This window comes from Macaca mulatta, chromosome 6 (assembly GCF_049350105.2).
Source record: "Macaca mulatta isolate MMU2019108-1 chromosome 6, T2T-MMU8v2.0, whole genome shotgun sequence".
Taxonomy (NCBI): domain Eukaryota; kingdom Metazoa; phylum Chordata; class Mammalia; order Primates; family Cercopithecidae; genus Macaca; species Macaca mulatta.
In genome coordinates, this window is record NC_133411.1 from 107,645,093 (window position 1) to 107,668,036 (window position 22,944).

General features: G+C 35.1%; 1 protein-coding gene and 1 non-coding gene across 7 annotated transcripts in view; one reads left to right on the plus strand and one right to left on the minus strand.

Moving 5' to 3' along the window:
* CHD1 (chromodomain helicase DNA binding protein 1) overlaps nt 1-22,944 on the minus strand; it is a 72,754-nt gene that overhangs the window by 27,068 nt on the left and 22,742 nt on the right. For all 6 annotated transcript variants that reach the window (XR_013418188.1, XR_013418187.1, XM_001097125.5 and 3 more), the window contains 17 exons: nt 22,357-22,479; nt 21,453-21,517; nt 19,735-19,884; nt 19,356-19,627; nt 18,051-18,276; nt 17,246-17,346; nt 16,835-17,013; nt 15,754-15,881; nt 14,785-15,001; nt 13,106-13,195; nt 11,931-12,121; nt 10,722-10,910; nt 6,947-7,109; nt 5,953-6,105; nt 3,480-3,551; nt 1,265-1,414; nt 190-338 (listed from right to left, as the gene is read on the minus strand). Coding sequence is in view for 4 of the 6 variants with exons in the window: in XM_001097125.5 (XP_001097125.2) it covers nt 190-338; nt 1,265-1,414; nt 3,480-3,551; nt 5,953-6,105; nt 6,947-7,109; nt 10,722-10,910; nt 11,931-12,121; nt 13,106-13,195; nt 14,785-15,001; nt 15,754-15,881; nt 16,835-17,013; nt 17,246-17,346; nt 18,051-18,276; nt 19,356-19,627; nt 19,735-19,884; nt 21,453-21,517; nt 22,357-22,479 (2,618 nt within the window). In the remaining 2 variants the exon portion in view is untranslated. The remainder of the gene's footprint in view (nt 1-189; nt 339-1,264; nt 1,415-3,479; nt 3,552-5,952; nt 6,106-6,946; nt 7,110-10,721; nt 10,911-11,930; nt 12,122-13,105; nt 13,196-14,784; nt 15,002-15,753; nt 15,882-16,834; nt 17,014-17,245; nt 17,347-18,050; nt 18,277-19,355; nt 19,628-19,734; nt 19,885-21,452; nt 21,518-22,356; nt 22,480-22,944) is intronic.
* LOC114679090 (U6 spliceosomal RNA) lies at nt 7,605-7,708 on the plus strand. The gene has a single exon (XR_003730774.2). It is a non-coding gene; the product is annotated as a U6 spliceosomal RNA (small nuclear RNA).

Below are 22,944 nucleotides of genomic sequence, written 5' to 3' on the forward strand. Positions count from 1 at the left end.
TTACAAATCTATAGCGATGAAACCAGGTATTGAAGTATGTCTTCTAACTAGAAATTAGTCAAAAGTCTTCCAAAATATAAAAAGTACAACACTGAATACATTTCCTCAATGATCTATAGTGATGTAACATATCAAAAAAATGAGTTTCCTGACTCTAAAATGACATTTTTTAAATAATAAAGTAACCACCTTGATGGGGCAGAACCTGTATGTAGTACTGTCTTCCCAGTTGTGTCCATTCTTTGAATTACAAGATGATCTAAAACCATCTTCTTTTTGGCCCTTTCAAGAATATCTTCTTCAACTGATCCCTTTGTAACTAGACGATAAATATTCACCTGTAAAAACACACACGAGGAAACAAATTGCAGCATAAAGGATTTGTTTTGCTAACTTCAAGTGCCTAAACATTGGCACACAAATTGAAGCTCATTCTACACTACATGAAGTTTTCACGGGTTAAAAGCAAAATGAAAATTTAAAAAACATGTTTAAAGCTAGAGTTCCTCAACTCAAACTATTTTGAAATATATCCTTCCTTCCTTCTTAACATTTTGGCAAGGAGATTGCATTTGCTTATTTTTGCTTTTTTTTTTTAAAGGAAAGACAGTAATTTGTAAGTTATGATTTAGCTGGGAAAAATGGGGGGGGGGGCACATAAACTTCTGACAGCTTTATTATACTCGCTGCCTTGATTCTAATGTTTCATCACTCTATATTATACAAAATTCTATGAACCACTCCCCAGGTTAATTAATAAGAAGCCCACCATAAAACAAACTCTTCAAAATTGAAAAAAAATTGGTGTAGTAAATTTTCCCTATTTCTCTAGGTAAAGGTTCAGTACCACCATTTAAGGGTATTTTGTTACAATTATAAAAATGGGGTCACATATTATATGTGGAAAATCTTGGAAGCACACGGACAAAATATACACTAACAGAAAGGCAGCATATGCTACTCAAACTCTTTCAAGTTAAAACAAGCAAGTAGACTTTTATTATAATTGAAAAACACTGCATTTTATAGTTATGACTAGAACACAGGATAAAAACAGCATACATGATCCTATTTATGCATAGTTACCTCAATTCTGTCATATTCTCCAGGTGATTTTGGTAAACCAAGTTCCTTAGCATCCTATCTGTTAAATAGTAGTATGACTGTTGCAGTGATCTTACCCTCTAGAAGATACACTGAAACCATTCCCCCACAAAAAAGAATTCTAAAACAGCAACATAATACAAATTAAAATTAAAAATACCTGTTTCTTTTGCCCAATTCGATGGGCTCTAGCCTGTGCCTGAAGATCATTCTGTGGATTCCAATCGGAATCAAATATAACAACAGTGTCGGCAGAGGCTAAATTAATCCCTAGACCTCCAGCTCTTGTAGACAGCAAAAAGCAAAAATCCTGTAAGAAATTAAATAATCAAAATGAAAATTTTTCAATTAATTTTCTGAACTTAAACAGCATGTTACTAATTAAACAAAAAGGCAGTTTTTAAAACTAATACATAAACATCTAGCAAGACCAACCAACAAAAAGACTCCAAAATCAAATATATATGTTATTAATACCGAATTCAATATAGTGTTTACTTCTGTTGAAAAAAAAAAAAGAAAATGGAATAGGAAAGGAATGATGCTTCAACTCGAACTGTAAATTTTATTTCCTTAAAAAATAAAAGGCACATACCAAAAAAAAAAGAACTCTATGGAAAATAGTGTGGAAATTCCTTAAAGGAACTAAAAGTAGAACTACCATTTGATCCAGTAATCCCACTACTGAGTATCTGCCCAGAGGAAAAAAGTCATTACATGAAAAGATACCTGTATATACATGATTATAGCAGCACAATTTGCAATTGCAACAATGTGCAACCAGCCCAAATGCCCATCAATCAACAAGAAGATAAACTGTGGTATACATATACAATGGAATACTACTCAGACATAAAGAGGAATGAAATAATGGCATTCGCAGCAACCTGGATGGGATTGGAGACTATATTCGTTTTTTTTTTTTTTTTTTTGAGATGGAGTCTCACTCTTTTCATTTTGCCTCACTGTAACCTCCGCCTCCCAGGTTCAAGCAATTCTCCTGCCTCAGCCTCCCAAGTAGCTGGGATTACAGGTATGCACTACCACACCCAGCTAATTTTTGTATTTTTAGTAGAGATGGGGTTTCACCATGTTGGCCAGCCTGGCCTCAAACTCCTGACCGCAAGTGATCAACCTGCTTCAGCCTCCCAAAGTGCTGGGATTACAAGTGTAACCCACCACGCCCAGCCTGGAGACTACTATTCTGAGTGAAGTAACTCAGGAATGGAAAACCAAACATTGTATGTTCTCGCTCATAAGAGGGAACTAAGCTATGAGGATGCAAAGTAATAAGAAATGATACAAAGGACTTTGGGGACTCAGAGGGAAAGGGTAGGAGGGGGTGAGCGATAAAAGACTACAAATTTGGTTCAGTGTATACTGGTGAAGGGTGCACCAAAATCTCACAAACCACCACTACAGAACTTACTCATTTAACCAAATATCACCCGTTTCCCAAAAATCTATGGAAATAAAAAAAAATTTTAAAGCAAAGTGCGATAATTTGCTGTTTTGGGGTCTTGTCTTTACTTTTTTTGAGACAGAGTCTCACCTCTATTGCCTGAGCTAGAGTCTAGTGGCATGAGCATAGCTCACCACAGCCTCAAACTCCTGAGCTAACTGATCCACTTAACTCAGCCTCCCAAGTAACTGGGACTATAAGGGAGTGCCACCATGCCCAGTTTATTTTTTTACTTTTTTTTCTTTTTTTTGTACAGACAGCAGTCTCACTGTTTCCCAGGGTGGTCTCAAACTCCTGGCCTGAAGCGATTCTCCTGCATTGGCCTCCCAAAGTGCTGGGATTACGGGTGTGAGCTACCGTGCCCAATCTGCCTAATTTATTTTGAAGCAAATTAAAGTAACTGTTCCATGTGAAACAGTATTGATAATAAACGGTAAAATTCTTGGCTGGGCATGGTGGCTCACACCTGCAATCCTAGCACTTTGGGAGGCCGAGGCAGGTGAATCACCTGAGGCCAGGAGTTCAAGACCAGCCTAGCCAACATGGTGAAGCCCCATCCCTACTAAAACTACAAAAACTAGCCAGGCACGGTGGCATGCACCTGTAATCCCAGCGACTTGTGAGGCTGAAGCAGGAGAATAGCTTGAACCCAAGATGCAGAGGTTGCAGTGAGCTGAGATCATGCCACTGCACTCTAGCCTGAGCAACAGAGCTAGACTCTGTCTCAAAGAGTGCAATTCTTAGGTTTAAACTAGAATAGTGATTTTAAAACCTCGTTTGCTGATCAAAGGTGGCTAACACTACTCCTTTTTTATCAAACTAGATATGAAGATTAAAAATGTCTGAATATAATAATGTAATATACTGATACTAAATCAAAATTATTTATAATTTAAAAAGCATTAATACATACCTCTGATCCCTCAGCATTAAAATGATCCAGAGCTTGTTTCCTCAGTTCTCCTTTTATTGATCCATCTAATCTCTAGAATAAAACACATTAAAATACTGCATATAACAGAATCGAAATGTTACAAAGCAATTATAAAATTAAGTAGAAATATGAAGCATGTCTTGCTAAAACTATAATAGAAGGTACCTTCTAGACGGTAAAATAATGCTCAGGCATTCCGTCTTTGGTCTGTGCTCCAAATCACTAAGACTGCACCCTCAAGAGTAAATACAGCATAGGCTGTCATACTATTCTGCCTCAGTCCCATTCTAAAGGTATGTGATTGAGTACACAGCTGTTTACAAACACCTGAAACAAGTTTCATATCATGCCATGACATACTGTGTTATACTCTCATGTTTTATCATTTTACTTTCAAAATGTTGGTGTAACCCATTAAACTGATTCACAGATCCATTATCAGGTTACAATTAAGTACAGTGTGGTTACTAGAACAGCATTAGTGTCACTTGAGAACATAGATAGGCCAATTATTCAGCCCTACCCCAGACCTACTGAAGGGGTTTAGCAAAGGCCATCCAATTAATTCTGATGCACACTAAAGTTCGAAAATTATTGATGTGAAGCATCATGGGCTCTAGTCAACATCCTGCAAATGCTTATTTTATTCACTGGGTATCTTGAGCAAGTGATTTGACTTTTCTACACAAACTTTTTCTCCATGTCAGTTCTGCTTTAAGTAAAACAGACGTAATAGTAGTCCCTCTTTCGTAGACTATAGAGAACTCAGTGAGAGAACATAGGAAAACACGTAGCACAGTGCCTACACATACTGAATGCTTATTAAACATTAGCTACTATTTCACTTTCTAAATGGCAATGATTTTGTAATTATTACCTGGTTATAGACTAGAAATAACTTGTCTACTGTGATCCATGCATTTAACCGATGTATTAAACTAGTATTTTGGGAAGCCATATGCCTACCTTTGCTTTGTTACTGTATGAATTTTAACTCTGAGAAGAAAAATATATACATTTTAAACGATGTATTCTAAGTGGTTTAAGTGAAATGCTCTTAATTATCACCTACACAAAGTAGGAAAACAGATGTCTATTAAGGTTTTAAAAAAAATAATGTTTCTTTTCCACTAAAATACAAACTAGTACAAATATTAAGACTAGTGGCATCTCATTACTGTTGCATGACCTAAACCAAATAAAATTAAAAATGATTCTCTCCAGGAAGCGACCTAGGAACAAGAAGGCATTAGCGGCAGAGAAGTGGTGCTTATAAACACTCAAAATTAGTCAAACTAATTTTTTGTTTGACCAGGTACACAATAATTTGTTTAAAAACAAATCAACACAAGGCAGGAGAAGAAAGCAAATGGAAGGACAGGAGGAATAGCTAAAGAGTACAAGTTGCTTTCCGATGAAAATGTTCTAAAACCACCTGTCTGACAATTACACATATCTGTGAACATAGTAAAAACCACTGAATTGTATACTTTAAATGAGTAAATTGTATGATATGGGAATTACATATCAGTAAAAGTGTTTTCAAAACCCTCAACTAATGGTACTCTTCTACGTTTTCCCCTAAATGATTGTAATTATTTCTCAATGATATTCATATCACCAAATACCTGTCCTTCTTCACAACACTTACCAGAATTGTAATGTTACATTTATTTGCAATCACCTGCTTGATGTTTGTCTCCTGTAAAAGATTATGAGCTCTGACCAAGCAGGGAATGTGTGTTGAGTCCCATTATTATAATTTTACTGCTATTTTACTATCCACACTAAATATACACCATTTGCTAGCTGTATCTACATAATGTCTGCTATGTTCCTAGCACTGTTCATAAAATTGCTTCAAAGATTAAATAATTAGATGTAAAGTACTGAAAATAGCACCTGACTTTAAACACTCATCAATAATATTAGCTTTAGTTATACTGAATGAACTTCAACATAAATTTTGAATAGATGGAAGGGAATTTTGGTCTTTAGTTTCTTCTCTAAAGTTGTCCAGTTTTACTCAGCGAACACTGTGTCAGATAACTATGAGCACACCAATCATCAGAATCTTGGCAGCATTCACATTCAGAGGCTGCTGGCTGTTTTCCTCATTCAGATTAAAGACTAAAGGCTCCCCTGCTTTTAGATCTATCCAATCAAGAAAACTCTTAGTTCAATTTTTAAAATCTAAAGCAAGCACAGAAGAAAAAGGCAGAATTAAAAGAAAATAAAAATTAGAGGAAAGGAAGAAAAATTGTTTTGTTGCAATATGTAAAGTCAAGAAGAAAAAACGGAATGACATTTTTTAAAGCAGATATATCTTTTTAAAGAAAGTGCAGTTTATATAAAAACCTAAACACTTATAAAATAATTTCAAAGGTAATACTGTAAAATATGCACAGGAATTAGATAAAATTTAAAACAACAAATACAATTAAATGCTTACTTGAAAGGGGAATTGACGATATTTCAAATATTCTGCAAGTATATCTAACATCCGCACCATTTGCGAAAAAATAAGAACTCGATTGCCTCGTTCTCTTAGGCGAATTAAGAGCTTGTCAAGAAGAATCAATTTTCCGCTACTACGAATTAAGTGCTACAGAAACAATAAATTCAAGTCGTTATATGTTAAAAGACGTAAATAAGTTGTCCACATAACACTTTAGTTGCTTGAATTCTTTTAAATTGAGATTTTCAATTTTCATGTTAGAAAACAACTTGTTTCACTTTTCAAAATTTTCTAAGACCTTTACCATTTCACTACGACTTAAGCTAAAATATTCCTTGCCATATCACACCTAGGTTTTTGTTGTATTGTCAGGGAGGAAAAAAGTACTGTTCACTCTGTTTGCTAGTTACTACACCACAGTGTTTCTCCAAAAATCTTAGCTGAAGAACAATTACACTGGAAGCAGCAGCAACTAAGCAACCAAAGGTTTAAAAGGAGTAAGCAAATGCATTCTAATGTATTAATTCTAGATGCTGATCCCAGCCCTTCAAGGCACTACAGTGGCTGGACTGCAGTTGTGCCTTCACACTTCTAACTTATCTTCCAGAAGTACCAGGAAGGGTTAATTAAGATGTGAGGTCAAGATGTCCTTTAGACTACCATCTTACCAAATCACTAATGCAGCACAATTACTATTAATGATTTTTTTCATAATTATGAACATACTGTGGGATTTTTTTGCTGGATAAGTCATTATAGTCCATGGTTTGAGAGACATATTTTTAGAAAATTCATCAAAATAATTAGATAAATTAGAATTTTAAAATCTTTTCTACAAAGATTAATAACTGAGACCATTATATAAAGGCACCATTAACTAAAGAGAACTTTGAACCAATATATTAAAGCACTGAGCTATTTTCGATTGTAAGTGAAATCAACATTTCTAGAACTTTATCATAAAGTAACAACATTTAAAAATTCTTACTTGTAAGGCCTCCTGTTTATTATAGAATTCATTATTATCTGGTGGTTTAATGAGGTAGCAATGGTTACAACATTTCTTTAGTTCCATCATAATGTTCAAAAAGCCTGAGGTACTGCCCTTGGAACCTTTGCTGAGGGCTTTGTAATTCCTAGTTAAAATCCATCTTAAAAAAAAAAAATTATGAAAATGACATTTAGCAGAACAATTATCAGGATAAATTCTAAAAGCTTAAAAAAAAAAAAAAAAAAGGCAAAAGGTAGTACCAAAGTAAAACTGTACCATTATGAAATTCACAACTGGATATATGATGGACCAAGCCTCTTTCATAATACTCACGAGAACACAACTTGTTTTCCGAACCATTAGCTACACACAGAACAGGCTAATGTAACATAATTATTACAGAGTATTAATCCTTTTCCCCTCAAATTTGCTAAAAAGATGGTCGCCTGCATTATTTATCTTAATCTTCTTACAACTTTCACTGCATTAGACATCTAATGAAATTGAATCTTCTACATGGACCTAAAAGAAACCTGAGGATACCTGGTTTTAGCCACAACTGTCTTCTCTAGATTGCAATTACACAATACATATGCAACTTACAGAAAACACCTTGGTGCTATTTTACTGCTCCTAACTATATGTAACAATTCCTGTGCTCACTTCGGCAGCACTTATACTAAAACTGGACCGATACAGAGATTAGCATGGTCCCTGTACAAGGATGACATGCAAATCCACGAACCCTCCATATTTTTTGTATATATATATATCATGAATACTACACAGCCACAGAAAAAAAAGGATGAAATGATGTCCTTCAAATAAAATAATGTCCATGGATATAGTTGTAGACCATAATTCTAAGTGAATTAACACAGAAACAGAAAACCAAACATCGCATGTTCTCACTTATAAGTGCAAGTTACACACTGCGCACACATGGACATAAACATGTAACACTGTGGACTACTAGAGGGGGGAATGAGGGGAACATGGGTTGAAAACTACCTACTGCATACCATGCTCACTACCTGGACGCAATATTACCCATGTAACAAACCTGCACATACACCTCCAGCATCTAAAATAAAAGCTGAATTTTATTTTATTTATTTATTTTTTATTTTATTTTTTTTTTTTGAGACGGAGTCTCGCTCTGTCGCCCAGGCTGGAGTGCAGTGGCCGGATCTCAGCTCACTGCAAGCTCCGCCCCCCGGGTTTACGCCATTCTCCTGCCTCAGCCTCCCGAGTAGCTGGGACTACAGGCGCCCGCCACCTTGCCCGGCTGGTTTTTTTTTTGTATTTTTTAGTAGAGGCGGGGTTTCACTGTGTTAGCCAGGATGGTCTCGATCTCCTGACCTCGTGATCCACCCGTCTCGGCCTCCCAAAGTGCTGGGATTACAGGCTTGAGCCACCGCGCCCGGCCGTAAAAGCTGAATTTTAAAAAGAAAAGAAAAATTTCCTCTCACCACGACCTTTTCCACCTTTTATTTTCCTCCTTTTAACAAGGTCAGTTTTTGAAGGGACTTCAAAGTCTCAAATATCTAGTGTACATACTCTTTTATTACCATTCTTTACCACTAGTTATACAGGCAGTTCCCCAAAACTGGAATGAAAAGCAAAACAAAACCCATGGACAATGCTCAATGCCGTAAGAGGTAATCAAGAATAAAGAATTATTTTTCCTTATCCAGAAAAAGTTTATTATTAATTTCTCTAGAGGTAATAATTCTAAGAATTTTTCCAGAAATTTATGGCAGTATCTTATTACCTTAGTTGCCAAAAAGTACCCTGAAGAGTTTAAGTTCAATATTCATGATATATGACTAGCACTGAGAGAATTACAGGTGAATGTATCTTCTTCCTACTTTGACTTTTCTTCCCAGATATTCTACAAAATGCATTACTTTTTTTAAAAGAACCCGATAACAAAATCAGATAATCGCCATTGTGTACTACAAAATATACTCTTATCATAATTATTAATTTGAATATTATCAAGCACCTAGATCTAACTACCAATCTATAGGGAATACAGGGGATACTGTTAAACTATTTTAGAGGGAAGTACTATGCAAAATCTAGATTGTAGAAAAATTCTACAGAACAACTGTTTTCCTCATCGTATATATTTTAACAAAAAAGAAATACCTATGGATAAACTCAGAGACAAATCAATTGCCATATATGAACCTAACTCAATCCTGATTTGAGTAAACGTAAAAAAATTTTTTGAGACAGAGAAAATCTGAACAGACACTGAATACTGGCATCAAGAAATTACTTGATTCTGTTGAGAGAGCAATAATTTCCTAAATTGTGAAAATTTTAAAGTGGGTTATTTATGATGGGGTCTCACTGTCACCCAGGCTGGAGTGCAGTGGCATGACCTCGGTTCACTGCAACCTCTGCCTCATGGGCTTCAAGCGATCCTCCCACCTCAGCCTCCCAAGTAGCTGGGACCACATGCACCCACCACCACTCCTGGCTAATTTTTTTGTATCTTGGGTAGAGACAGGGTTTTGCCATGTTGCCCTGGCTGGTCTCAAACTCTTGAGGCTCAAGTGATCTGTCCCCCCTCAGCCTCTCCAAAGTGCTGGGATTACAGGCATGAGCCACCATGCCCAGGTGATACTAGTATTTTTAAAAGTCAATTATTAGAAATACATAGAAAAATATTTATGGAAAAATGTCTGATCTGCTTCAAAAGGATAGTTACTGAGGGAAATGGGGATGATCAGAGATACATAAAAAGACTGGCTTGAGAGGAAAGTGAAGCTGGGGCTGGGCACAGAAGCTCACACCTATAATCCCAGCACTTTGGAAGGCTGAGGTGGGTGGATCGCTTGAGGTCAGGAGTTCAGGACCAGCCTGGCCAACATGACAAAACCCTGTCTCTACTAAAAATAAAAAAATTAGCAGGGCATTGTGGGGCACACCTGTAAACCCAGCCGCTCGGGAGGCTGAGGCACCAGAATCATTTGAAACCGGAAGGCGGAGGTTGCAGTGAGCCAAGATCGTGCCACTGTACTCCAGCCTGGAGTACAGAGGGAGACTCCATCTCAAAAAAACAAACAAACAAACAAAAAAAGTAAAGCTGAGTCATGGGTATAAGAGTTCATTAAATTATCCTATTTTTGTACATGTCTGAAATTTTCCATAACAAAAATAATTATGCAGTAAGTATATTCTTTCAAATGTGTGGCACCTATAGATTTACCATAAAATATAAATGTTTCAGAAACTCCAAATGCATGTAGCAATGTATTTCCTTTTATGCAATTAAATGTTTAAATAGATATTAGAACAGATTTTCCTTTCTGACTCTTTGAAAAGTCCTACTGTATAGATCTTGACATACAAAATTTATACCAGCTATGATCTGTTAATACTCTTCAAAAAGCAGCAGGGCCTAAAATTTTGTTCTAAGTTTCTTTTTTGGCCTCTATCTGTTAACTGTCATAATCAAATAATACCTTCATATCGTGGAAATCCTAACACTTAAACTTTTTATAATGTAACAGTATGATATACAGGAAAGCAATTAATAATGTGTTAGAAGATAAATTAGTCTTGTTACTCATTTTGGACATGTCATTAAATCTCCTTTTGCCTCCTAATGACACAGAATAAACTTATTCTAAAACTCAAGAATTGCAACTGCTCTACAACACTATTGTAGAGAAGGTGGGGGCACCAAGAGCAGGACACAGATATGGAAGTTATTCAGAATTAGAAGTTCAGAACATGTGCTCTGTGTACAGCTTACTTGTAATATTGTTTCTGTAAAGCACTCATTTCCATTCTTAAAATCTGCTCAACCTTGGCAGGAAGAGATTTTTCCACATCTTTCTTAACTCGGCGTAACAGAAACGGCTCAAGCTCCTTGTGAAGGCTTGCATAACCATATTCTCTCCCTTTGCCATGTTCTTCTTCAAAATCTTCCCAGGAAGAAAACCTTTAAAATTTAAGAAATTGGAACAATCACTAGAAAAAGTCAAACTGCATATGAGTTTTTTTTTTTTTTTTTTTATGGGAGTGATTTATAAACAAAATACTACAGATTTTTAGAATAAAAAATTAGCTAAAAACTTACTGGCCGGGCACGGTGGCTCACGCCTGTAATCCCAGCACTCTGGGAGGCCGAGATGGGCGGATCACGAGGTCAGGAGATCGAGATCATCCTGGCTAACACGGTGAAACCCCGTCTCTACTAAAAATACAAAAAAATCAGCCAGGTGTGGTGGCGGGCGTCTTCAGTCCCAGCTACTCTGGAGACTGAGGCAGGAGAATGGCGTGAACCCAGGAGGCAGAGCTCGCAAGCTTGCAGTGAGCCAAGATCGCGCCACCGCACTCCAGCCTGGGCAACAGAGTGAGACTCCATCTCAAAAAACAAAACAAAACAAAAAAAACTTAGTTACTTCTAAAAATTTCCCTCCCAAGAAGATGCATGAAATATAATTAGTTGTTTTATAAGTTATGATTCTTGAATCAAGTGAATATGAAGTATTTTGAGGTATGGGAGTAATTATCACTAAAATATTTCTCAAAAAAAATACTTTTAAAGTTCTGGACCTACTGAAAAAGCACAAGTAGTGACCTTAGGGAACTTATTTAGCCTAGTCTAGTCTAGTTTTCCTCATTTAGAAAAAAGGATTGCCAGCACCTCATTGTTGTTACTCCTACTATTAAACACAAAGAATGTTACTATGTTAGTTTTTTGAGCAAGGTATATTTTGAACATATGCAAAATCAACTGTTGTGATTTATAACACATGGCCTAAGTTTACTAACAAAATTGAAAAATTGAAATGGTATTACAAACTACCTGACCTCATTTTCCTTTTTTAAAAATTCTTAGTGATCTGTGATCTAATCTTTTAGGGCAATACAAACTCTTACTGACCTTATTACCTGGGTTTCTTCCCACTAAACATAACCACACAAAACTATGATTAAAATTGTAAATTTGTCTTACTTTTCTGGCATAATGAAATGTAGCAAAGACCACAGCTCTTTGAGGGAATTCTGTAGAGGAGTTCCAGTGATAAGGAGACGATGATTGGATTTAAAATCTATTAAAGTTTTATAGAGAAGGGAGTCATCATTCTTTAATCGGTGTGCTTCATCAACACCTATAAATGCCCAATTTAGACCTCCAAGGAATGCCTTAAAATAGAAAAACAATATTTTAAGAGAAAAATGGAATTCAGATTTAGCCTTACCATTAAATCTGAACTCTATTATTAAAATGATATAAAAATTAAAAACACACTTTGTCTAATTTTCAAATAAAAAATTGTAATTTCAAGATTACAATACACAAGTAACTCAGCACATATTCCTTCTATGACAAATTTAACCACTAGAACGTAATATCAAGCTAAAGTTTTTATTAGCTTATAAACATAATTAACAGAGAAAAATCAGCAGTGTCATTGAAAATTTTTACAAAAGATTTTTAGCCTAAGCCCAATAGAAGCCTCTATTAATGTCAATATGAAAAAAAACTAAGACACAAATTCAGAACAGCGTCTTATTCCAAGTGTAGGTACAATTCTTTGTACAACTTTTATGAACTGTAGAAATCTCTTAAACTTAGGTCTCCAAGTTACAGCAAGCCTGATTCCACTACTTAAGAGTTGTGTTACCATAGGCAAGTTCATTACATTCTTTGAGACACTCTTGAGTCCCGTTTTCTTTTCCATAAAGTAGAGAAAGCGAATATAAAGTCGATGGAGGAATTAAGTAAGGCAGTATCCATAAAGCCTTCATTGCTTCACACAGTGGTAGCTTAATCCTATTAGTTATCTTCCTCTTCTTTAAAGAGCTTACAAATCAATACACACTATAACAAACTAGTTTCATTAGACCGAGTTGGCAAGGTTTTTCTAAAAAAAGCCAGATAGTAAATATTTCAGACTTTGCAGATAAGTATATGGTCTCTGTTACATATTCTTTCTACGACCCTTTAAATGTAACCTTTCAAAAAGGTAAAAACCACTCTTAGTTCAAGCACCATTGAAAAAATAAGACCACAGGCTATAGTTTGCTGACTCATAATTTAGGCTATTCTCTCATCTTGGCCACAGCATATGATAAAGACAAAACTGATATACAAGAGACAAAAACACGTGAGAAATAAATACATACCTTATCCTTTAATAAAATTTCATAAGTTGTTAACAGTATATTAAATTTTAACCGTTTGGTCTGATGATGTGTCCATTCATGAGTTCTTATCTATCAAGAAATTTGAAGGACAATTTTAAGACAAACATCAAGCAAATTATACTTTTACTTACATATCTAAAAATAAAAATCCATTCAAATATGTAAATGACTATTAATATATGTTTATGTAACAAAAGAGTTTTTGTGGTTTTTTTGAGACAGAGTTTTGCTCTTGTTGCTCAGGCTGGAGTGCAATGGCATGATCTTGGCTCACCACAATCTCTGCCTCCCGGGTTCAAGCGATTCTACTGCCTCAGCCTCCCGAGTAGCTAGAATTACAGGAATGCACCACCACACCCAGCTAATTTTGTATTTTTAGTAGAGACGGGGTTTCTCCATGTTGGTCAGGCTGGTCTCGAATTCCCGACCTCAGATGATCCACCCACCTTGGCCTCCCAAAGTGCCGGGATTACAGGCATGAGCCAGCGCGCCTGGCCTGAGTTATTCTTTATATAGTCCAAAATGCTATGTAAATCTTATAAATAAAGCATAAATACCACAGCATTTGTTAAAAAATGAAGTAAACACAATTTTAAAGCACATCTTTCACAAAAGAAAAGGTCTTATTTAAGAAAACATTAGTGATTAATTCATTTAATAATGTAATGTTTATGGAGGAAATATGATGTCTGGGGTTTGCTTCACAGTAACTAGGAAAGTAGTGTGAAGAGGTATAGATAAAACAAAACTATCAGTAAGTTTGTGAAACTGAAGATGAGAACATGAGGGTTTATTACATTCTTCTGTCTTCTCTCATGTATATTTGAAATTTTCCATTAAAAATGTAAAATATGGGAGTGTGGTGGCCCATGCCTGTAAATCCCCCCAGCACTCTGGGAGGCCAAAGTGGGTGGATCACTTGAGGTCAGGAGTCTGAGACCAGCCTGGGCAACATAGCGAAACCCCATCTCTACTAAAAATACAAAAATTAGCCGAGCGTGGTGGCAGGCACTTGTAATGCCAGCTACTTGGAAGGCTGAGGCAGGAGTATCACTTGAACCTGGGAGGCAGAGGTTGCAATGAGCTGAGATCGTACCACTGTACTGCAGCCTGGATGACAGAGTGAAAAGAAAAAAAAAAGAAAAAAAAAAAAAAAAACCACACAAAACCAGTCAAATATATATATGAAGTAACACTAAACCAAAATTGACTTTGTTATAGTCAATTAAACATGTACTGAGAACTTATTTGTGGCAAGTTCTATGCCAGAAACAAAGATTTTTATAAAGACCAAAACAAAACAAAACCCTTCACATCCTTATTAGGCCAAGAACGGTGGCTCATGCCTGTAATTCCAGCACTTTGGGAGGCCAAGGGAGGCAGACCACTTGAGCTCAGGAGTTCAAGACCAGACTGGGCAACACAGCAAAACCCTGTCTCCACTAAAAAATATAAAAAATTAGCTGAGTGTGGTGGTGTGCTCCTGTGGTCCCAGTTGCAATGAGCCAAGATCATACCACTGCACTCCAGCCTGGGAGACAGAGTGAAACCCCATCTCAAAACAACAACAACAACAACAACAACAACAACAAAAAAAAAACGCTCGATCCCAAAGACAAGTACATTTTTATTTCTACATTTACAGGGAAACAACTTACCATGTTTCTGCTGTTAATGTCACCTAAATAAACCACAGCATTCATTTGAGAAGCCCATGTCTGAATTTCCCTTTGCCAGGAAGTAAGAGTGGAGAGCGGTACTACCAATAGAAAAGGTCCATATAATTGATGTTCATGAAACAAATAATTCAGAAATGAGATCGTCTGTATTGTTTTTCCAAGGCCCATTTCATCAGCGAGTATGCAACTATTTCCTCTACAAAGTTAAAAAAAAATTAGCATGGAAGAAAATATTCAAATATACAAAGAAACCTTTTTATATCATGTGTATATGTTTATATGAAGTTAAATAAAATTAATCTGATAGGTATTATACATATCACTTTTATTAACTACAAATAATAAATGTAAAGGTATTTGGGTACTCAATCACTAATGTTGTAAGAAAAGTAGAAGGAGATGACCACTTTAGGCCAGAAGAGGCTTAAAGATTAATAGTATTATGTTTAATCAATTATAAAGACAATAATGCAATTCATCTACTACTAGTAGAGTCCAGATATATTAAGTATTAAATAAGTAAAAAGCATATAGGAAGAACATAGATTAAAAGAAAAAATCTACAGCTAAATTGCAACTGAGAGTCAAAAAGTAGACTGGGGGCCACAGAGGACAGAAAAAAAATGTAGAAGACTAAATGGATATTAAAATAACTAGGAAAAAAGAGAATATTCCAGGAACAGCATGGGATGAAAATGGATATGCATTTTGATTTTTAAACAGAATAAAAACGTATTTTAAAAAGGCAACAATCAAGTTAAACTCAAACTCCACTGGATTTTCTTCCTAGTATGTAATAAATATTGTTTATATAAACTAGGAAATACAAAGAGTAGCATATCAACTGCCAAAGTCTTATCCTTTATGTAAATGGAAATCTTTTCTGAATTCTGTATTGGTAAAATTCTTACTCTGTCAAATTAAATAGATGATTCAAAATACACTTACTTGCACCAAGAATGAGCAAGCCAATTTAAACCATTCAGTTGATAATCTCTTAATTCTAAGCCCTCATGTCCTCCAATATAGGATGGCTGCTTCTTCAGGGCTACAAATCTTGGCCTTTGTTTTAATACCTTCAGCAGAAATAAAATTATGTAGAATTATTAAATATAAGAAATTATACTAAAAGATGAAAGCCTCAGCTTTACCATAAATTCTTAAATTTCATCTCTCATCATCAAGCTCAGAGATTCCATTACTCAAAATGTATCTGAGGATTCAGTCAATACTGTTTTCTACTATTCTAACAAAAATGAAAAGTGAAATATTTTGCCTTCTTTTTTAAACAAAAATTTATAGAGAAAATTAAGTTCCTGCCAAAATATGAGTCTCATGTATATCACATGCAAAACCTATGTTAAATTGTTCACAACCATTGCTCCAGCCTTAAGCTACAAATAAACCATAAAACTGGCTTAGCTTACCATTCAATTTCTGAATTCCAAGTTATCCCTATGAAGAATGTAATTCTTTTAATAAGGAAAGAAAGTCTAGTACTATACAGATCTCAACACTATCACTAGTAACTTTGGGTAAGTTACAAGGATTCAAAGTATTGTGCAAGGTAGTTCTGGATACTTTCCTATATCCCTCCCTCTCCTCTTTCTCTACCTTCTAAGAAAATATCCACTATCTTTAATATTGAGCATATCTCTAGTTTCCAAGAGCTTTTTTCTATTTAGTTTCCCAACCCTTTCCAACAATCGACATAACCAACTTATCTTTCTGACATAGTGATGCTCAACAAGATAAAAGACAGTACAACATTTAAGAAGATATACTGACCAAAACATCGTTTACAATTTTTTTAAAAGAGAAAGTTTCAAATAAAAAATTATAAAACTAAAACTAAAAAACAAAAACACACAACAATTGCAGCAAGTTCACTTCCTGTAAGACCAATTAACCAAGAACTATTCTCCTTTAGTCTATCTGAAATCAGGATCCAACTGCTGTATTTAGGCTTGTAAATATTTATAATGCATAAATATATTTTTAATAATTTAAAATGTTAGACAATACTCACTTTGCAATCTTTAAAAGGAGTGGTTTTTGATTGGTTCCTGCTAAAATACTCATCAATACACGCTTGAAACTTTTTGGAAATGAGAGCTCCATCTTCCCAGCTGCACTCTGAGTATGGAAGGCCCTGCCATTTGCAGTAATAATCAGGATAACCAGCCGCTGACTTTTGATTGGAATGAGCTGTGAGATAATCAGGCATTTACTTATTTTTTTTTTTTTTACATTTAATCATCAAATGCACAATTCTTAGTAAAGGCTACACGAGTAAAATTTAGCTATCTAGTTTACAATACTGTTTTAGTAAGAGCAAGCTACTGTGTTTGATGTGTAAGTGGCAAATTTATGACTTTTTTCAGATTATTTCAAGCATAAAAAGATAAAGTTTTTTTAACCAGAATCATTTATCACTAACCAATTATACGTTCCACTATTTGATACTGTTTATGTAGATCATCTGTAAGTTCTTGCTGGCAATTATAATATTCCACATCTTCTGGAGAAGCATTTTTCAACCTGAAAAATTATTAATCCGGGAACAGACTTAAAAATCTCCCATAAATAACCTGTCACTCCCCCAACCCCAACACTATTTGTAGCACAGAATCTTCCATTTTGCCACCGTGTGGGCCAAGTTTCAGTAATAAAGAAACTAACAGGAATAAGGCATCATTAATTTTTAACTAAAAATTTGTAATTTATAATGTATGAGACACTCTATGTGACTGTTACCACGGACAGGTTTAGATAGGTACACCCCTAGGAGTTTTACCTTGAGATGGAATAAAATCATCCCTCAGTACCTGCAGGGGATTGGTTCAGGATCCTCTACAGATACCAGAATCTGAGGATGCTCAAGTCCCTTACATGAAATGGCATGGTACTTGCAATATAACCCACACACATCCTCCCCTATACTTTAAATCATCTCTAGATGTTCTTAAAATACCTAATTTTACATTTACAGTGTAAATAGTTGTTACATTGTATTGTTTTTAATTTGTATTGCTGATTGTTGTTTTTTTTTTCCTCCGAAAACTTTCAATCCATGGTGGGTTGAAACCAAGGATAGAAAAACTGTGGACAAAGACAGCCAACTGTATTATAAAGTCTATAGTTATTTTAGGCTATCATTTGATGTTACTATGTATTCTTTATTAACATAAAGGCTTAGTAATCTTTGAACTATTAAAAAAAAGTATGACATACAGCATACTTACCATCTTTTTGTTTCCTGATCTTTTTTCTTATAATTATCCAATTTTTTCATTCCTCTAACATTCTGCTGCTTGAGGGTTTCTTCTGTCTCCCAAGTGTTGTGGATATGGGACCATCCTTTCCATTTAATTAAATACTGAATCTCTCCTGGTTCTTTGTTTTTTTCAAAGCCTGCATTTGGGTCACCATCTGCTTCAACTGCATAGATGGTTGTAGTAGCACCAGTAGCTGAAAACAAAAGCATAAGATCCTTCCATGTAATCAATTCTGTTGTAGGATTATATTTCAACTCAAAATTTCAAAAATACGAACACAAAAACATAATACTCTTAAAGTATCGGGGGTATAGAAACTTATGGGAAATTCTATTGCTCATAAATAAAACTAAGAATTTCAGAATTATCTAATATAATCCCCTCCTTTTTCAAATTAGAAAAAATAAAAAGACAGAGGTCCACCTGAGATCCCACAGCATTATTCTATAATTATCCACAATATAGGAAATGTGGTCAGATGGAGGCCCAGCACGGTGGCTCACACCTGTAATCCCAGCACTTTGGGAGGCCAAGGCAGGTGGCGGATCATGAGGGCAAGAGATGGAGACCATCCTGGCTAACATGGTGAAACGCCGTCTCTACTAAAAATACAAAAAATTAGCCAGGCTTGGTGGCAGGCGCCTGTAGTACCAGCTACTCGGGAGGCTGAGGCAGGAGAATGGCACGAACCCGGGAGGTGGAGGTTGCAGTGAGCCAAGATCGCGCCACTGCACTCCAGCCTGGGCGACAGAGTGAGAATCCGTCTCAAAAAAAAAAAAAAAAAAACATGTGGTCAGGTGGTTATTAAGAAGATACTCAGGCTAAGCAAAGCATGCTTTTATAAAACATAAGTAAAACAACAACAAATCCACCCTCTTAGCTTTCAACACTGTTGAAACATCTTTAACACTTGACTCTTTTTTTTTTTTTTGAGATGGAGTTTCGCTCTGTCACCCAGGCTGGGGTGCAGTGGCGCGATCTCAGCTCACTGCAACCTCAGCCTCGTGGGTTCAAGCAATTCCCTTGCCTCGGCTTCCCAAGTAGCTGGGTCTACAGGTGTGCACGACCTCACCCAGCTAATTTTTGTATTTTTAGTACAGACGGGTTTTTGTCATGTTGGCCAGGCTGGTCTAGAACTTCTGACCTCAGTTGATCCACCCGTCTCGGCCTCCCAAAGTGTTGGGATTACAGGGGTGACCCACTGCGTCCGGTCCTTTACTCTTGTAAATATTATTTAAATAAGCAAACAATAAATGGTTTTTAAAAAACTACCTCCTTTTCTCCCAATCCGACAATCCATAAATCTTTCTATGGTTTCAAATTCCTCTTCCTCAGGTTGAGGAACGTCCTCTCCGCAGACTTCCAATAGGTCATCAGAATCTGTTTTCATTTCTTCATCCTCCTTATAGCTAACATTAACAGTTGCTTGGCGACGAGAACTTCTTTTATCATTATCATAATCTTCTTCATCCTCCTCCTCCTCAGACGAATCAATCTGTCTCTTTTTTTGTCCAAGAATCTTCTTTCCATTTTTTGACTTAGATCTAGGAAAGGACAAGAAGAAAAAAAAAAAACCAAGATTTGAAAAACTATATACACAAAGAATGAACACCTTCTACAATCAATTTTCACCACCAAACTGAGACCATACCTATTTTGAGGTTTTCTGCTTTTGACTTTGTTTTTTGGCTCATAATCAGATTCTGTTTCATCACAACTGCTTTTATCTCTCTCTTCTTCAGATTCTGAATCTGAACCAGACTGAGACGGAGATCCTGACCCAGACATTTGCCAATCTTCACTGTAGACAAAATTTATAAAGTATTTTTATTTGTACTTATACAGCAAATTTTATCCCTAATACAAAGATGATCAAATCAACTAAACTATATTCCAGTTATTATCAAAAATACTGTTGCTTTTACTCATGCTAAAAATGATGAAGCATTTACAGAATAAACACACTCTGGATAATATTCTTCATAGACTTCTCTCACAAGTCTAGTTTTGTTTATCAGTTATACGTCAATGAACAGCAAATAAATGATATTTTAATTTTCACTATAGATGAAAATCTTGTAAAATTATTCTACTTGCCCTCTCAAAAAAGAGATACTAATCCATGCCATTTTAATTCTCTAGAGGCTGTGATTTTGAAAAACATCTTTTTAAACTGATTTTTTAAATAGTGCCCGTCCACTAAGAAAAGCTTACAGAAAAATGTAAAAACAAAACAAAAGCAACATTAGTACCATCTCAAACATTCAATCTGAGTACCTTACTTTTATTATTTTTAGCCTATTAAGTCAACTTCATTCCAATCAACATGTAGAGAAAAATAATGGATGTTAATATTTTGCTATCATAAGAAGTTCAAATGAAAGGCACATACTGATTTCTTATAAATACACTATATCCTATTTCAGCTATGCTTCTGCTTCATTGCTCTGTATCTTTTGCACCAATTGTAACTATGATGAAGGCTACATAAACAAGCATATATGATCATATCTGCTTATGATAAAAACATAATAGAAGCAAATTTTTTACTTTGAGATCTTTTCAGGGCTTGCATGCCAAGAAGTCTCCATTTAATATTTTTATAACGGAAAAAAAAAAAATGGATGATCCAATATACATCTATTAATAGGAGGATCAGAGAGATTTGTAGAAAGAGAAAGGAAAAAAAATCCAAAGATAAATGATTGACCTTTCAGAATAAAAGATAGAACAGACTAATAAAAGATATGAGTCTTCACATTAAAAATGCCTGAATCTTTTGGGAAAAGCAAGTAACCACTCTAATAGGCAGAATATCAAAGGCAAATAGGAAAATAAAAGTCAAGAAAATGGAATGTTTCCAAACCATTAAAATAAACATGGATTGATATTTTGAAGTATTCTTAATACTTGCTGGGTCAAGATCTTTAGGAAAATACAGTGAGTTTCTAGAATGAGTTCTACAGTATGAAGTAAATTTCACATGCAGCTGAATAGTAAGGATAGCTATTAACATAATTATAAGAATCATCCCAAATCAGTCATCCTGTCATCCCTATACTCCTATATTCCCAAGTTATTAAGATTTTCTGACATTACAACTAAGGAGATCATTAAAGTTTAAAAATATATAGGGGGAGTTATAGGAGATAAAGAAATGGCACAATACCCTCGGGTAGTCACAGAAAGATAAATGTTAAAGATAAGATTTATCTTTAAATGGTGTAATGGTGTAAATTAACTTTATAAAATGCCAAGAACTAAGAATTTAGAAGACTTTCCTTTTGGCAACAATTTTCATAAAGAAAGAAATACGAAATCATTAAGATTTTTCTAAAATGAAGAAGTCAGTTGAACAAAATGACATACTCTCTATGCTTTTTCCTTTTGACCTCACTTGATGAGTCATCGGAATCTTCACTGCTAGAAGAATCCTGCAGAAAAAAAATAAAGTCAGTATCATCCACTAATGATTAGAATGTAACCATATCAAAATTTTACTTGCTATACTATTTAACATTCACTTTATGAGTAACAGCACTTGTGAAGCCTTTTTTAATGTAGTTTTATTTATATTAACTAGCTGAAAGGAATTAGTAACATTTTTATTGCAAATTAATATAGCCAGTGAAATTAAGTAAACAGCAAAATGTCAGCATTTTGTATAAAACCTTAAAATCTACCCTCTCTGGAGACCATTATTGTTGCCTAGTATAGCCAAAACAAGAAATCCTAGGTGCCGGCATGCCAAATTTTGAACTTTTTTCTTCACCATTACTATTACTTTTTGTTATAATTTTTCCTGAATGTTTTTGTGCAAACATACATGTATGCAAGCTTGCACACACACAAAAACTACATTGTTGAAACAAGTTACTCTTTCAAAAATATTATGTTGAGAATTCTGTTATTTCATACAAATATGATTTAATGGTATAATATTCCTTCATTCATACATGTATATGGATATATGTGTGTAGGTGCATATCAAATTTAATTATTTCCCACGGAGTTCACATTTAGTTTATTTCTAACTTTGCTGTGATGAGCAAATGCACACAAATGTCCCACTGCTTATTTTGGATTAATCCCTAAAATTGGAATTATTGGATAATGCAAAAGGTGCATTTCAACATTCTTGATATATACACTTAAAGTATTTCCTACTTATTCTTTCAAAGCACCTATTATTTTTAATAATTTCACCAAATACTAGTTAAGTGATTCGGCAGCATGTCCACTTTTAAAATAAAAGCTCATGACGAAAATGCACCTCTTCTGATCCGCTATTAGATGAGGCTTGATGTTGCTGTTGTTGCTGTTGCTGCTGCTGCTGCTGCTTCCTGAGCATTGCAGATCTCTGAACGGCCAGAATACTAGGACTAGATTTCCAAAACTATAATAGAAATATAAACCAGTGAACGATGAAGTATTAAGAAAATTGCAAAAAAGGTTAATTTATTGAAAAACTGTACCACCATCTTTACTGCCTCAAAGTAATAAAGACTATTTTCCTTACCTATATGTAACACGATTATCATTGCAATATAATTAAAATGCTGAGTTTTAGTTATGTATAAAAAAAATGGTGTGTTGAGTTCCACAGACAATGTTAATCAATATCCTCTTGATGTTAAGAGCATCTAAGTGATAATACGCTTTATTAGTGCAACTCATAGAGTGGTTACCTATTTTATCAGTGTGAGGTGAAGAGGCTGAGTCAGAATATACACCAACGATGTCACTAGGCACATTGTTTTAGTTCAGATTTGGTGGGGGGCAGTAGTAACATTTTTTTCTATGAAGGAAGCGTGTGTCGATTTATATTCTGGCCCTCAAGCATCTTATCTCATCACAGACA